This window comes from Pygoscelis adeliae, unplaced genomic scaffold (genome assembly GCF_000699105.1).
Source record: "Pygoscelis adeliae isolate BGI_AS28 unplaced genomic scaffold, ASM69910v1 Scaffold22, whole genome shotgun sequence".
Classification (NCBI taxonomy): Eukaryota; Metazoa; Chordata; class Aves; order Sphenisciformes; family Spheniscidae; genus Pygoscelis; species Pygoscelis adeliae.
Window position 1 is genome coordinate 2,450,788 of NW_008824350.1, and position 17,270 is coordinate 2,468,057.

At 38.9% G+C, this 17,270-nt stretch overlaps 1 protein-coding gene across 1 annotated transcript in view; it reads left to right on the forward strand.

Moving 5' to 3' along the window:
- The window catches only part of LOC103912808 (cytosolic phospholipase A2 epsilon-like), a 33,473-nt gene that overhangs the window by 11,035 nt on the left and 5,168 nt on the right, over window positions 1-17,270 (forward strand). The window contains exons 4-14 of the mRNA XM_009319215.1: window positions 132-263; window positions 891-931; window positions 7,512-7,554; window positions 8,154-8,217; window positions 9,577-9,719; window positions 9,877-9,966; window positions 10,873-10,910; window positions 12,581-12,716; window positions 14,606-14,742; window positions 15,946-16,168; window positions 17,054-17,168. Of these exons, the coding sequence (XP_009317490.1) occupies window positions 132-263; window positions 891-931; window positions 7,512-7,554; window positions 8,154-8,217; window positions 9,577-9,719; window positions 9,877-9,966; window positions 10,873-10,910; window positions 12,581-12,716; window positions 14,606-14,742; window positions 15,946-16,168; window positions 17,054-17,168 (1,162 nt within the window). The remainder of the gene's footprint in view (window positions 1-131; window positions 264-890; window positions 932-7,511; window positions 7,555-8,153; window positions 8,218-9,576; window positions 9,720-9,876; window positions 9,967-10,872; window positions 10,911-12,580; window positions 12,717-14,605; window positions 14,743-15,945; window positions 16,169-17,053; window positions 17,169-17,270) is intronic.

The window sequence follows — 17,270 nt, forward strand, 5'->3', positions numbered from 1 at the left end:
TTTCCCTTTTCTGTTTCTTTTTCTCTTTTCCTTCTTCCCCTAAAACTGGAGGGGAGAGGGAGGAAAATCTAGTCTTGAGATTTTTCTGCCTTATGGAGCTCTTAGATATAGAAATAACTCCATTTTTGCAGAATGTGCTGGAGCTAAAGGTCTGTGATGAAGACACAATCACCAGGGATGACGAACTATGCACAGTTCTCTTTGACATAGATAAACTCACTGTAGGACGTACTGTTCGAGTGAAGTTTCAGCTGAATCCACAGGTGAGCAACGGAATTAGTGAGAACAAAAGCAAATTCTTTCCTTCCACTTAAATATATCCTTTTACAGTGTTTCATTATAGGAAAAATCTACTTAAACTGTATTTTGCTGCTATTATAAGAAAGACTTAAAATCCCTGTATGAGTGCTCCATGCTAGTTTTTGTTAAGAACAAATCTCTGTGCTAAAAATCTAGGATGGAACCAGCTAGAACTAATTACTCAGTGCCTTAATTCTGAATATTTCTGGCATGTTTGTTGGTTCTTGGTATAAGTTCTGAATTTTCAGCCACTTTAAACTGTAATAATATTAAAGCAGCTGATTCTTTTTGTGTTGGGAATTAAAATCTGAAAAATGGCTGCTTTAGCAGAATAGCAGTTCCTACGACTGCATGCTCATATGGCATTTAGATTTCAAAAAACTAGTTTTAGCAACTGCTTTTTCAGTATCTTAAAATTCAACATCTTCAGTTGGCACCACGGGATTTTCTTGCAAATTATTCTTATGTTCTGGGAATTTTCCTAATTGCTATTCTGAATATATATTTTACAAATTATATGTAACTGGTATGATGAAAGCTATGAAGAAAAATAAGTAATGTACCTTTCTTTCTTTTTCCCCTCTCTTCAGGCACGTGAAGAGCTGGAGGTGGAGTTCACATTGCAGAACACGTGAGTAGAGTCCTAAATTCTATATAAAGTGTTGTATTCTGTATAAAAATAGCCTGGAAAGCTGGTTCATATGTGACAGTGTTTCTTAAACCTACAGTCACTGAAAGCAATATCTAGATGTTTTCATTCAAGTCTAGTAAATTGGAATTTCAGAATACATATTTTTAGATTTTAAATATCTGAGAACATCATTTTTGCCCTGTTTGACTGCTACCTCCTGGGCACCAACTTCCTCCTGTTCTCTTTGTCGTTGGATCAATACACAAGGAACTATGAAGACAACTACAATATTGAGGAAGTTTTGACCCTTAGAAGAAGGAATGGCAAGCCTAAATGTCTTATGTCACCCCTTCTTGGGGAATCTGGTTTTTCAAATCCTCAGCATTATAAAATGCTGTCCTGTAAGTTGATCTGTTTAGCTCATCTGGCTACATGTGGGGAGCTGTGTAGACTTGAGTATCAGTTCCAGCAGGGAGAGGAACTAAATATTCTGCGTTAAGAAAGGAGCAAAGATCACTGTGGGAGGCTGAGGACTGAGGAACCAGGAAAACTGGAGGAGCAGCACTAGCTTCACTTGGTAGGCTTGGAATCTGTTGGTGGAGTTTGTTTAGGGGACATGTTTGCTTCAGATAATTCATGCTGTGGAGAAATCTGGGAGCCTATCACTCTAACTGGAGAAGGAGTATGATGCAGGATCACGGGTATTCTACTCTGTCTCCATAATATGCTTTATGGCTCTCAGGAAGTTACTTGAAAGGATTTCTGTTACCAATTTGATCCATGTTACTGGATTGAAAGCATTGTTAAAACAACCTTACAGGAGGGACCTTCTCAAGGCATTCGGGGCAATTCAGAAGGCCTAGCAGGATAGTATGTTGGTGAAGAGTTTGAATAACGTGTTTATTCCTGACAGAAGGGGAAATTGGGACTTGCTGGAGAGAGGGCAGTATCTCAGCGTTATGAATGGAGAAGGAAAGATCTCCCAGTGTTCACAGGCAAAAAAGCCAACAGAGATAAAGCAGTCCCAGAATCTCCTATTACAACTCATGGAAACTCACCAGGGCAGATTGTTTGCTGTTTACTGTGCACCAAAACTGGCAGAAGGCCCAGCAACAGCAAGACAAATGGTGCCTATCACAGCTTAGGAGTGTCATGAAATCAGTAATAACAATGGGAAAGGGAGCTCCAGTAAATGTCCCAAATGGCCTGTCTACAGTCTTCCTTCCTCTGCAAGTTAGAGGATGGCTTGTGGAGTTGGTATGTAGAATCATACTCTAGATAATCCTGTCTTTTGATGAGGGAGATCCAGGCAGGTTGTCTGGCTTGGATGTTGTGCATGAGTAGGTTTGCATATGGGGATGGAGGCTGGAATTCATGTCGGAGCATGTGCGTACTGGCTGTGTGTCAAACTCTTCTCTTGGACTTTGCAGCTGGTTGCCTTTTCCTGGAGACATGTTCAATAGATGAAGTCAGATATTTAGCAATTTCTGCAGGTGCTGTCTGAGTAGGAATTCTACTGGTTGGAAAAAGATGGCTGGGACTGTGTAAATAAAAAGGAACCTGGGCAGTGCCAAGGAAGAGGTTTTAAAAAGAACCGCAGTCATGGCTCAGTTGCTACAGCAAGAACACATCTGATCCACATTTTTCATTCATAGTGTGGCACCTGGGTGACCAATATAATAGTTGTGGCCTGAAGAACTCCACACGCAAAGGGAAGAAACTGCTGCATCATAAGTCAGTCTGCTGCGTCATAAGTCAGTCAGGGAGGGAATGTCCCTGTGAGGTCCCAGCAGGCCTGAGAAAAGAGAAGACACTTCTCTGGGAAAATGGACTTCTTGTCGGAAGGCAGATAAACTTTTCCCCTACTATCCCTCATTTACATTTCTTGCATATGTGTGGTGGTCAATACTGTTCTGCCCATCAGTCGAGCCTGGAATAAAGGCGTAAGCACATCTGAATTGATTAAATATTGTGATCTTTCTAGGATATCGAGGGTTTTTTTTTTCCCCTCAACATGGAAAAGTTTGATATCAGGAGTAATTAATGAAAGGGTTTGTGCACTAAAATTGGAGACAAGGGATCGCATTACCAGTAATAAACTAGAGAGCCCTGAAAAGGTCTGAAAGACTAAACTGAAGCAGCTGAGATGGATCACCAGAAAGCTATGGACCAAACCAACTTCTGTGTTGAACAAGCTCAACAGGTTTTGGCAAGGGATTTTGGCATTGCTGGATGGGAGAAGTGTTGACAGAGATTAGAGATAATTTTCAGAGGGGGAGAGACAACCGTGGTGCTAACAAGAAGTACAGCTAACCATGTGGGACAGTTTCTACAAATCTGGTATTGTGATGGGAACAAAATACTTTTTTGGGGTAAATATGGCAGTTTATCTCTGAAATTAATAATTATTCCCACCAGCACATTTTGTCTGACACTATTTATCTGAAGTAGTATTTCATTCCTTCCCCATCTTCATTCTAGACTTTACCAGTTGCAAGATTCACTATATTAGCCTGTTCTTTCTTTCCAGCATTTCAGATGAATAATATCACACATGAAGTGTAACCCCAGGCCAAGAAAGTTTCCTGGGTCGCACCTACGACAGTGGTTTTGTCATTCCTATTTTTGTTTGCCTATTGACCTCACTGCAAAAATTGTGTTTTGTGTTAGTTTTACCAAAGAACATTGTAAAAATTCCCTCACGATGCACTGGTGGGCTGTATGAAATCGGTTCCCCCATTTATTCCTGTTATCTTTTATTTAAAATGGAAGAAAACCTTCATTTTGGTAGCTTGGTTTCCACAACTGCAAGACGAATACCCTCTCTAGTTTTGCCTCACTCTTATGCCACTCCTGCAGTACCTGCAAATGATCACCTCTCTGCTGCCACTACCTGTGGCAGGCACTGAGAGAGAGCCAAACGTTTGATCCTAACGACACAGAGAGGAAGGCATGCTCCTTCCTCCAAGTGCCTTTTCACCAGCAACCAAGCCAAGTGATTGCAAACGCCCGCCCAATGTTTTATGGGCCCATAACACAAGCCCAGCTGGCATGAGAGCTGCTGCCCTTGAGCAGCAGTGACAGAAAAGGTAAGGTCGTTGTACACAGGTTGTTGATTTGCATACTTTAGTGCTTTTTGTGTTATTTTCTGGTGATTATCAATGGTAACGTGGGCTTTCTCCCTTGTATTTCCACTGGTAGGGTCCAGCAGCAGCACGAGCCTCTACGAGTTGCTACAGGGTCGGGGTCCCGCTGGACTAGGTGGCTTCGCTCACTCAACATCCCCCTCCCCTCCGACTTCTGCTGAAGCCCACATGTGATATTGAGGGGCCACAAAGAGTCTTCTGATGAACTAAAAGGTACTTGGATTTTCCAAGGAGAGGTCTGAGGGCCCCAGGGTATTTTCTGGGTCTGCTGATCTTCTTTTTGGCCTCTTTCTATCTTTCAGATGTCCCAAGTTAAGGAGGTGCATCTCAAACAACTCTTAGAAGAATGAAGGACCACTCTTATACAACCTTTCATCTCAGCTCCCCTTACCTTTTTTTTCAAATGTGAAAGACGATGTTTAAAACAAAGCCCACTTAACACAAATAAATGTAAATAGGTGTACAAAAAGTTGTATAAAAGTTAAATATTAATTATTGAAATATGAAAAAAGCATGAGTTTTAGAAAATAAAAGTCTTTTTTTCTTTCTGTAGTTCTGCTGTGTTATTTTGAGAAATTTCCCCTATGTGTGGGGGGACCAGCAGATCATGCTAGCCATTTGGATTCAGCACTGCTGAGGAAGCTCTTAGAGTAGGCCGAGTCTCCATCCATCGGGAGCCAAATGTACTGTTCGTATTTGTGTTTGTGGCAGAAAGTCACAGGGCGTCCAGGGAGCACTGAAGGCAAAAGTTTTAAGTCAAGAAAGATGACAACCAAAGAATCTTTGAGGTGAATACAGTTTTCTTTATTCAAATAGTACCATCTCCCATGCTTCTCTTGGGTCGTCAGAAAGGTCAGAAAAGTATCCTGCACTATGTGGAATATACTAAAATGAAGGGGAAGCCGGATCTGACATGAAAGAATTAAAATTTTGTACATAGGTATCAAAAAATCCAGATTCTCTGGTGAAATGGAGCACAGTAATCTACTCCAAATGTGAGCTGTAATATGAGAATCTGTGTGACTGCAACTTCCCATACAATGTTGCCCATTTCATTATAAGCCAGGCATGATCTAAAAAGGAGAAGGCAGCAGTTTGATGCTTACCAGGTGTTGGGAAGTGATCCCTGAGCTCACAGAGTCCACTGCAGTCTCAGGCACCCCTTCAACAGACATTTAGTGGAGGATGCCCAAGGTCTCTGTTCCTGGCTTCCCCCGCCACAGGCCATAACATGCTCCCAATTCTCATAGTAAAACTGAGGTCTGCATTAAAAAAGGCCACAGATCACAAACTGTGATGGAGGAGAGGACAGGAGTGTTAGTATGTGTAACAAGGGCTGTCTAATAGCAGGTTGGTTGTTAGGGAAATTACCAGCTAGTGCTGAGAAGTGGACGTTATTCAGTGCTCCAAAGATAGGCAAAATATTCAAAGGTCCCTGCCAACCTGAATAGTAAGAGCTCTTCTGCACCCAGTTCAGCTCTGTTTCTAGCCACAGCTGACCTCCAAAGCTTCAGAGAAAGGTGAGTGCCTTTGCTCTTCTTAAGCATATGGATCACCAGGTTAAAAAAACCAAACAAACCATCTGTCTTATGCTGTGACCTGCAGAAGCCTTGAAATTTGGGATATAAAAGTTGGAAGTGCAGTGTGGAGAGTAACCAACGAGTGACAGCAGCTGAGCTTCCTTACAGCAGTGACCGCAGAGGTGACACCCCAAGAGGGACATCTCAGCCGTCGGTGCTTAATGCCTGTGTTGTCCTGGTTCTTCCCAGGAGCCTTCCGAGCCATTATGTCCAACAGTGTAGGTTCTTCCACCCTGTTTGAAGGTCATGCCTTGGACCTCCTAACTATCAGTCTAACTTTATACTTTGCTGATACCAATACCTCAAATAATACTGCAAAGCCACTGGATATTTACCTCCATGAAGAGACATCTTTTCCTGCCTTTCCACCTTCATTTCACCAGGCTATGCAGGCTGAGATCTTTTAATATCCACCATGCTGTTTCTCTGCTTTCCTTAATTTTTTTAATGAAGTATTTGAGGATGGTGACACCATATGTCTTGTAATGTTACAACTATTTGACTACAAAATAGTAATTAAGTGCAAAAGTTTGTGTCTGAAACAAAACCAGAGTGGTACTTAAACCCATTTCCCTGCATGCAGGTAGAAACACTGAGTATTTTTTGCCCATTCCTGACCAATGTTATTTGAACTCTTTTAAAATGCACTTTCAAAAAAAGATCCTACAAAATTCTTAAGTAAAATTCTTTTTTCCAGTGTATACCTCCTTTTTTTTTTTGTGGTTTTGTTTTTTTTTTTACTGGAAAGTTTTTCCTGAGTGTTCTGCACTGTATTTAACCAATTCATGTTTTTCTCTTAAAGGAAGATACTGATTTGGAAATGAAACTTTAAACTGTGTATGAACTTCGAAATTTTGGGAAATTCTTTGTCATGGGAAATTTTACAAAGCTATTTTCATGTGTGTTTATACTGAAATCTAATAGTTCTGATAAACCTTCTCTTAAAATGGATAATAACAATGTCATTCATCCAATTTTAAAGGAATTTTATTGCCTGGTTTCAGCTGAGATGAAATACATATCTCATCGATATAACTATGTGAGACTACAGAGTGTATAATCCATAGCTTGTAAAGTCTGAATAAACAGCTAATACTGTCTGCAGCAGATTGAGGAGTTGGTGCTCAATCCTTATAATTTTATGTATGTATGTATTCCCTTTGGACTAATCTGTATTACTGAGATACTGTATGAATTTACATCTGCAATTTAATGAAATGGTAAATCGTAAGATATCCTTAATGAGACATTGCCTGATTTTTCTGAGGGAAAAATATTTAAGAATATAAAAATTGGCATCTGCAGTATATGAACCCACTTCTGCCCCTAGATGGATAAGTGGAAACAGATCTACACATACAGTGATATATTAAAATCTCACGTGTGTTTTGCAAATCACTTTGTAGAACTGAGTACAATTCCTTCTGCCTTTATGGTAATTTTTGGAAAATTGTGGAAACCTAGACAAATGTGTTAGTTTTTCAAGTACAAAACCTTGGGTCAAACTGTGTAATGATCAAAACAATCAAAATGGATGTAACAGCCTCCAGCTCTCCTCAAACTCAGTATGTTACGTATCAGAATTCATTACATGGTTTACTAAAGCAAGTACGAAAAACCACAGGAGTAAAAGCCCAGCTTCATATTCTATCATGGGTGGATGGAAAAACTTGCAACTTGGCTCATCGTCTAGAACTATGTTTGATAAAAACTTTAAAGTATTTCTGAGTGAGAATGTTAGTCAGAAATGTCAAAGTTGATGGGGGGAAAATGAGTAATGTGTTAACTCATAGACTTAAATATTTATCTGAGTTATCCCACCCATGACATTATATTTTCCATTTTATTTTTCAGTCTGGACTATCCTGATGGCATCATTACTAATGGAGTACTAGTGGTAATGTATATTTCTTATAATCTTTCCTGTGCCTGCGTAACAAGTGTTCATATTCTTAACTCTGGAAACTTTGAGCTGTGTCCCAAAGCCAGTATATCAGTCCTACTGAGAAAAAGGATCTGTTGTTAGCACTAAGGATCACTGTTTTCCCATCACTCCAGTGTGGTGCCACCTTCTACAAAGGCATGCTGTGAGGCTGCTCTCAGCATGCATGTGCCACCTACTTTCTTCTATAAACTTGAATTTCCGACCTATTATTCCCACATTACACCCAGAACTGTCAGGTGTTAGTGAAGAAAGTGATAAAACGCTCACAAGAAGAGTCCCATATCTCAATACGCCCGTTATTTTGAATAGGTCTCATCTTCTTTACTTAACTGTCTCTCCAAGTTCAAGCAGCTTATGAGTTGTTCCTCTTTACTTTCAAACTTAGAAAATAAATCCATGTCACTATTGCCCTCATGTTTTCTGAAGACATAGTAATAGATAATAATTGTGTTGCTCATTGATCAACTAGAGGGGTCAGTTGAGAACAGTATGAATCACTTGTAATGACATTTACACTTTTCTCAATCGCCATTTATCCTCTCTTGCTACAGGCACGTGAGGTTTCCTGTTTGGAGGTTAGAGTGGATACTGGGAAGCTGAAGCAACAATCCACAAGTGAGGTTATTGCTTCATCAACCTATTGTTTTTGTGGTGTGATTCAATCGTTATAACAGATGTTGAAAAATTAATAATCTGTTGTGCATGTTACTCTAGCTGTGTCACATAATACTTAGTTTTGCCATGCCCCACCTTGCAGAAAGATAGTATCTGTCAAAACTCAAGTTAGTCAAGTATTTAGTTCCAAGGCGAATCTTAAATTGAGGCAAAAATAGAGCCATATATACTAGAATTAAAAACTTGGAAAAAAATATTAGTTCTCTTTGATAATTGCTTGTTCAAAATGAAAATTTTTAACTAAGTTGGATCTTCTTTTAAAAGTATCTTATAATTAAATTAATATGTAGAAATTTTATCCTGTATGTTTAATTTGGGTTTTAGTATGTACAAAGTTTCTGCACATTCAGGGTTCTGAAAGGGACTTTTTTTGGTTGCTTGAGCAAAAATAATAAACTTATGCTCTTATATTTAAATGTAAAATTGTACCAAAGGGGTCTGCACAAAATGCAAACCACCACCAAATCAGGACTTTGCCTGTAAAATGTAGCTGTGCTAAATATAGCAGGACTCTTCACTAGTCTTGAAGTTCATTCAAATAAACAGTAGCTTGTGTAAAGCTGCTCATGGGGCAAATCTCAAAAAATCATGGCTGTTTTGAGATAATTCATGAACAGAAAATTGACCTTTATGAATAAAATGGTAGCAATGGCTGAATTGCACTGTAGGAAGTTCCAGACTGAAATGTAACATGGGGCGGAAAGGTTAGTGACCTAAAATTATATGCCTCTTGGCCCTGATCTTGCAAGAGAACAGCATACGGTCTCTCTGTAAACGTAAAGGCTTTTCCATGCAAGGAACACAGCCTTTGAGTTAACAGGTTGTTTCCGTTTTGGTGACATGAGGGCACATGTCAAGTAGTCTGCTTGATTTTGGGGTTTGAATCATTTGACTATTGTAGCAGACACAAGATAGAATAAAATGTACATGACGAACCAGAACAGACTGACATCAAAAAAATGACTCTCTTCTTCAATACGAATAATCCAAAGTGCCTTTAAACTGACACTCCTTTAAATCTAAATCTTGGTTTTATTTATTCATGGAAAGCACCTACCAAATAGCATGCTATAGTATTTCAAAAATCTGTGATTTTGTATATTAATGATTTATATAGATCCATCAAGATGTTTTATATCAGTTTTCCATCTGGTTTGGCCACCCAAAATCTACTTAATCATTATGGTGTAAGGAAAATCAGACAAAAAGCATGCAGAGTAGAAGCGGATTTTATTTATTAGCTATGTGTGTTTGCTTGGAATAGTTAAAATTCTCTTTGTTCCCTGCCTCTCTGTTTAGATCAGGAGCTTACATTTACAGTGAAAGGGTCCCATGAAGGAAGCCAGAAGATTTCACTGGACTCTGACCCCAGTCTTAGGATCATCGTATTTCACTGCATCATAAATGAGCAGACAAGACTGGATATCATATTACCAGAAGAGGTACGTTCCCCTTCTGTATGTTATCAATAACCTCAATGAAATTAGAAGAAGAAATGAATGTAACCAGTGAACTGAACAAGCTCTCTTAGTAGGAGAAGTCCTAGAGGTGACAAACCTTTCATGTGTTGCACCCCTACCACTTTTTACGTTGTTTCAGCTGGCAGATAAAAATGAAACAGAGAAATCCGGGGTCCTTTCTTTCCCTCTGAATTCACTCCCTTTGCAGAAGGAAATAATAGTAGAAGAGGTGAGTGCTGTGAACCTTTTGGAATAAATATTTTCAAAATGTGCTTAATATTGTCCTGCTAGAAATAAAGCTACTGAGGGAACAAAATCACTGTGTAAAATTGTACAGCTGTTTATTGAAAATGTTAAAAAAAAATTAAGACTGTCATATTCACTTTTAAGGAAAGAGATGTTAACAATAATTATAATAAAATGAAAATCATTGCAAACCTGCATCCCAAAATCAGAATTAAGTGGTTCAAAGGAACAAAAATGACCATAATATGCACATGCATTCCAAAATTTCTTTTTCAGTAGTGGGGTAATTCCAGAATGGCTAGTAATTAAAAAAAAAAATCCAGAATGCGAGCTTAATTCAGATCTTATCTTGTCTAAATATTGATATTGAGAGTGCTTTTGTATGTAATTTTTTTCTTTTTTTTTTTTTTTTGGAACAAAAATGACCATAATATGCACATGCATTCCAAAATTTCTTTTTCAGTAGTGGGGTAATTCCAGAATGGCTAGTAATTAAAAAAAAAAATCCAGAATGCGAGCTTAATTCAGATCTTAATCTTGTCTAAAAATTGATATTGAGAGGGTTTTTTTTTGTAATTTTTTTCTTTTTTTTTTTTTTTTAATAAGGTAACTTGTCTCATTCTTGTTGCTTCTTCTAAGTGTGCACACTGTGAGCTGGTCTAACATTCAAGCTCGTGGCACACTAACTGCCCCAAATAGACAGGCTTGTTAGATAAGAGAGAATTTGATTCCAGAGCAGAGAGTGAGACTTTGGTTATTGTACCAAACTAAAGTCCTTAGCCATATTATTTGAGAACCTCCTCTCTTACTGAATGAGCATTGCCTGAGCTTGAAGGAAAGAAATGTTCTAAAATTTGGTGTTAATTAGCTTTATTTTCTGGATTTCTAGGATCATTCCTTTCACTTGTGCTTGACAGCAAGAAAATGGTAAGATAGCCTCTTTTTGTCCTATCATCCAGGATTACTGTAAACTAGTTATCTAGGTTTTTTTCTGTGATAGGTGGAGAGATGAACACATGCTGCGTGAGTGCTTTGTCCTGTACTCACGTGGTGCCTGAGGTAAGTGCAAGTCTGCTGCAGTTACAGGATCACGCAGTTCGATATGAGTTTATGAGCCTCGGTAGGTTTCTTCAGAGTAAATTAGCCTATTTTATGACTGCTATTCTTAGACATGAGTAAAACTGCACTACTCACATATTAATTTTATTGCCCATTTATGCCAATAGTCAGATCTGTGTAATGACTGAAATAAACCCTATTCCTCTTTAACTTTGCAAAGTCACCAAAACAAACATAGGGCAGCCTGGCTTCTGCCCCTTCTCCTGTTTCACTGAGCAGAATGGGGGCTGAGACCTGACCAGCCGCACCTCTGCCAGCCCACTCGCAGGGACAGAATTGCACCAGTGATAGGTAAAATTGGAGACAATGAGGTTTTATGGTACAGCTGAAAACTTCGTTATGGTTCACCGCATCCTTACTATTGGGTGATACACAGAAGGGAAGCAAGGTGGATTTTCAGAGCATGGGAGCACTTTGTGTAGGTGAAATTCAAAGCATAGGAGGAAGAGCTACCTGCTCAATCTCAGCCCATAACAAAATGTATAGAAATGTAAATCTAACAGATACAGGCTTATAGAGAGAGCAAGAGAAATTTTAATCTATGGCTAAAAAAGTTTTTTGTTTTTATAAGGTCAATCAATTGACCTTATTCTGTTTTCAAAATTACACTGTGATATACCAAATTTGCTGGACGACAGAGGTTACTAACATTAACCCTTGAAGCATTTACGTTTGTGAAATATTGGTGAAAGTAATGTTCAGGATAAGGTTTGCAGCCACCAGAGGGTGATGTGACCCAGAAGATTTGGTCAATATTGAGCGCTCTTCTCAGTAACAAGTGTGTTTGTGTTGAAGGCACAAAACATTAGCTGCCATTTGATTGGTTTTGTACCTTTTTTTCTGCAAATTTTTTGGCTTGTGCTTCATATTTCTCACATTTCTTCAATGTGGCTGCCCATGTGGAAAAAATTATGGATATTCTTATATATTTGCAGGATGAAGCTTGCAAATGCTTATCTAGAAATCTGTTCAGCACACAGGTGAAAGGCTGGATTTCACGGGACAGAGGCTGAGCAGGGGGTGATGCTGCAAGACTTGCTCTGCAGTTCAAGCTCCATCACATAGCTCATTAGGACCTTCACTTTAAAAACTATTAGTGAGCTGTCAAAACCTGAGAACAGGTGATGGTGGCATCACTTGAGTTTTCCAGGATGTCACGGTGACAAAAAGGAATGGATACAGAAAAAATTACTCCTGAAATTACGCCTTTTCGTGATCTTTCCCTGGCTTGTGTGTCTTATCTTTGTGCCCGTGTTCACAAGAATTGTAAAGCACCTTGGAAACTCCTCTTCATCCTCACTACTACTCCTTGCTGGCAATAGAAATGCTCCTTTTTCTTCTGTTCTTTGATCAATATGCAGACTTGGAAATAGCTTGTTTTACAGATGATTTGTGGAGTTTGCTGACTACCTGCCCTACAGGTCTTGAAATTGGCTATAAATGACATGTGCATTGATTTGTCCCATTGTCTATTCCAGCTCAGGAGACCTGGATGTGCGCTTGGGGTTTAGTCTGTGCACGGAAGAGCAGGACTTCCTGCGGAAAAGGAAGAAATATGTTGCTGCTGCTCTGAAAAAGATTCTTCATTTGGAGGAGGATCTGAAAGAGCATGAGGCAAGCCAATACAGTCCCTGGTAGCAACTCCTCTCTGGGGATTGGGGCCTGGCTCACAAATTGAAACCACAAATAAAAAAACAGTTTAATTAATCCTGCTGTTCTGGGACAGGCCTCGCCACCTAGGTCAAGAGATGAGCAAGAGAAGCAGTAGCTGGTTCATGCAGCAGAGTAGGGAAGGCAGAATAATGCCTTTACAGCCCCCCAAAACTGCTCAACAGCTCCTCAGTTCAACCCATTGCTGTTTATTCTTGATATTGCTCATGGGTCTCAAGAGGAAAATTTATACTGGGCAGACATGGAACAGCTGGGAGATGCTGCCTGGGAAATAGTGTGTCTTAGCTCAGTAACAGAGGCAAGGTGGTCGTCATGGCATTTGTAAAGGATTTTGAGAGGAGGAAGCAAAAATTTTCACACAGACATCTGCAGCAGAAAAGATATATTGTTGGGAAAACTGACTACTAGAATAAAACCGTCAAGCTGGAAAAGAAGAGTGAATCTTACAGCATCGTTGAGTTGTATAGATGAAATAGCTGATTAAAAGTACAGCTTCATCACTGTAGCTTTATCACTGTAGCTCCTGTTTCTGCCTCCATAATTCAGTCATAAGTTTTGTAACTGCTTATGCCTAGTACAAACATACCAACAGCAAGCACCCTCTTTAGCTGACAATTAAAAGAAATAGTGCTGCAGGTAGGGTACAGATTTTAAAAACTCATATTTTGGATTTCAGAGCAGAGAATAATATAGGAAATAAACTTTTCAAGAAAGCTGGAAAGAACATTTTTACATAACTGTCTAAGAGTTTCCTGACACAAAGAAAAGTGGTTGAGGTGGTAAGACCAAAATGGTAAGACCAAAGCTGTTTTTTGAAAAGGTCTAACTACTCTGGCTCTCCTATTCATGTATTTAACTTCAAAATTGTGGAAAAAATCCCCTCTACCTTGTTAACTGACTTATATTTGAACTGAAAAAAAATTATCATTAGAATTTTAATTCATGATGAAAAAGGTTAGAAAATGTAAAAAACAAAATATAACTTTTTGAAATTATTCTATTTTTATTTAAGATGATCAGAGTTTTCCTCATTATTACTTTATAAAATTTTCTAGATTTTAAGTTCTTATCGAGTTTAGGATAAGGAAGAACTTTTTTTTTTTTAATTTCATACGATGGGAGGAATATTTTCTTCAAGCTCTATTCATTGACTTTAGAACAGCAGATCGCTTGATGAAATTAGAAGCTAATACTTAAAAGATATAAATAGACATTTTCCATAGGGCATGTAAGCATCCACAAAACTCAAGATGCTAACGGAAGCAAAGGGTGTACTAGATCAGCAAAAGATTAAGAGGAGAACAGTCTGCCTCTTCAATTACACTTGGACCTTGGAGGTGGGGAAGCCCTATCAATGGTCGTGCCTCAGGACATAAAGTAATTAGTGGCCTGAGGCCAGGAAGGCTTCGGCTATTGTGTGGTCTGGCTGATTACAGGGTGCTGTGCCGTTCTGAGACACTGGTCATTGTTAGAGGCAGAATCACAGGTCCCTGATCTGCTCTGGTATGGTAAATCCTGTGTTTTCTATGATGACTGCTAATAACACACTTTGAGAAGAATTCCAGGGTGATGAGGTTGGTTTCCAATTATATATTAAGTAAACAGCCTCCCGCCTGCCTGATCTGAGTGGGTAAGACATAAGCCTTCCCTCTCCCATCAGACAGGTGGTGGCAACAGAAGCCTTTTGCAACAATCACACCCTTTTTGCACGAAGTAACATCATGGCTTGTACCAATGCCTGTAACCTGTTTTCTGATGGCTGCAGTGAGAAGGATTGCTTGTCTCTAATACATGCATGGCTTTTGCTCCTGCTGCCTTGCTGTGTTGGACAGGTGCCGGTGGTGGCCATCACGACGACCGGGGGAGGGACGAGATCGCTGACAGCGATGTATGGCAGCCTGCTGGGTCTCCAGAAACTCAATCTGTTAGATTGCATTTCCTACATCGGTGGTTTATCGGGTACCACATGGTAAGAATGACCCAAACAAGGTTTATGTTTGCACTCTCTTTGCTTAATACTGTTGACTATTTGTACAGCACCATCAGCTTATATGGCACTTAGTAACTCAAAAGCATTTCCGTTTTCCCCACAATCTCCTCTGTGTCCACCTAGAGCAAAGAAACAAAACATACTGAATAAGAGATCAGCTGCCACGTTCATCAGCTGCTTTTGTCACCACGCTGACACAGTCTATGCCTGGTATTTTCATGTAAATGCTCTATTACCTTTTCATATTTTATCAATTATACCTTAGACTGAATGCAACAAATTTGTCTTTAGACTGGAAATTGAAGAAAGACGGGAAGAAGAATTTATGCCTGCCATTTGCTGGTTATTCTCACTTCCATTTTGGATTTAGAGTGCATCTCCCTCTGGTAAAAGGTGTATTTGGGGCTAGTGGAATTAATGCTGTCGCAGATAGTCCAACAAATGATGCCAAGTCGCTGACCTCAGAGAGACTGCAGTTATGGTTGCTCTCTTCTCCCAGTGGGCATACGGCAGATGATGTCATATTTAAAATAACTTCAGTATTTCAACATGTGGGTTCCAGGTAGCTCCACTCCTCTACATCTGGTTGGAAGTGGAGACAGGTTTTTTTGCATTGAACTATGTGTCAGTCCTTTATATAAGTCCAAACTTTAATGACAGGTTTGTCTAAGTATTTGCCGAAATTCTTTTAAGTTCTCTGTATGTATGTGGAGATCTGAGTGTACCTGTCTGTGTATGATTTCAAGGAGACAAGTAGGAGTAATCATACCAGGACATGCCCAAGACCCAAGAACCACCCAGTTCTCTCGCTGGTAGGAGCCAATAGCAGATACAGGCAATAAATATGAGACTAGAGCAAACTAGTAGTAGAATACTTCCCATCTTCCAAGAAATGAATTTTCTTGACTTGTGGAGTCTTTGTATTTAATAGCATTGGGAGGATTTTTTTTCTCCCTTGAATTTCTCATATGATTTTTAAGCACGCATAAACTTTTATCATCAAAACCAGGAAAGCCTGGAGGTTTTGTATGCTTTTGAAATGAGAGTATTTCAGGTGTGTTTAATTTTCAATTGTGAAGTCCATATAAATTGAGAAACAGGCAAACAAGTTGCACAAAAGTTCTCTGAAGCCAAACCACAGCATTAGTTCTCTTCCATTATTTTCTTCTAATGTTTCTTCAGGACAATGGCAAACTTATATGAAGATGCTAATTGGTCACAAAAATATCTGGAGGACGCAATCAAGGAAGCTCGCAAGCAAGTAACCAAATCCAAGATCTGCTGCTTTTCTTTGGATTGTCTTAAGTACTATTATAATGACCTGATGGAGAGGTCTAAAGAAGGACATAACACTTCTTTCATAGACCTTTGGGGTCTTGTCATTGAATCCATGCTACATGATAAGGTATTACTCATTTTTTCCAGAAGTCTGATGAACTTCTATAGCTATAAAGGAGAAGAAAATAAATTCTGGGATGCCATTCAGTACTACTAATGCAAATAATTAGTTTAGTAGTTGATTAAACTCTGTATATTCAGATCCATTATTAAAACACTACTCTGGCTTTAAAGTGAGGTTGACCTTGAACTGAAGGAGCCATGGCATCGCAGTCAAAGGTGTTCTTTCTTCTTAAAGAAAGAGAAATCCCGAGAAAAAAAATATTTTGAAATGTAAACTAATGACTTTGGACATGAAATATTCTGACTTGAAGAGGGTCTTAAAAATTCGAAATAATTTACTTCACTAGCATAAATGAATATATATATAAAGTGACTTAGTTATAGACTGCATATGGAGATGATTCAAACAGTAGGAAAGAGCATTCTGTAAATATGTTATCAAGTTTTAAGAAAGAGTGATAGAAATTTTCATACTTTAAAAATAGTATAAGTTAAGTAGTTTCCTTCTGGTTTATGTTTATACAAGGAAGTTTTAAATCATCACGTGCAAAAGAATATATTCATGCATGTGAATATACTTGCAAAATATATTAAAATATGATAAATTCTGTTCCCTGAGATCCAGGGAAGGAAAGTACATTACCATTCACTTAGCCACATATTTCTTCCTGGGAATGTTTTTTTTCCTTGCTGAATCTGATTATGGGATTAGCTGCTGATTATGGGATACTTGCCAAGTTTGGAATATCCCATGGCAGATATTTCTGCACAATCCAGTGAGCTGAGAATGGGAAGGAGAACCTGGATAAAACTCATAATTCACACTATATTATTTCAAATGCAAGTTGTTTTTCACTTAATTCTATTAACCTTTTTTAATCAAAACCAGAAAGATGAGCATAGACTCTCAGACCAACGGCAGGCCGTGGATAATGGTCAGAACCCGTTGCCCATCTATGTGGCCATCAACCTCAAGTCCAGCTATAGTGCTCAGGCATTCAGAGGTAATGGTTATGATCCAGATTTCTTAACAACTTTATAATTTAAGTAATCTGACTAAGACTAAATGCATGTAATCAGCTTTAAAAATACAACAGTCCTTTCAT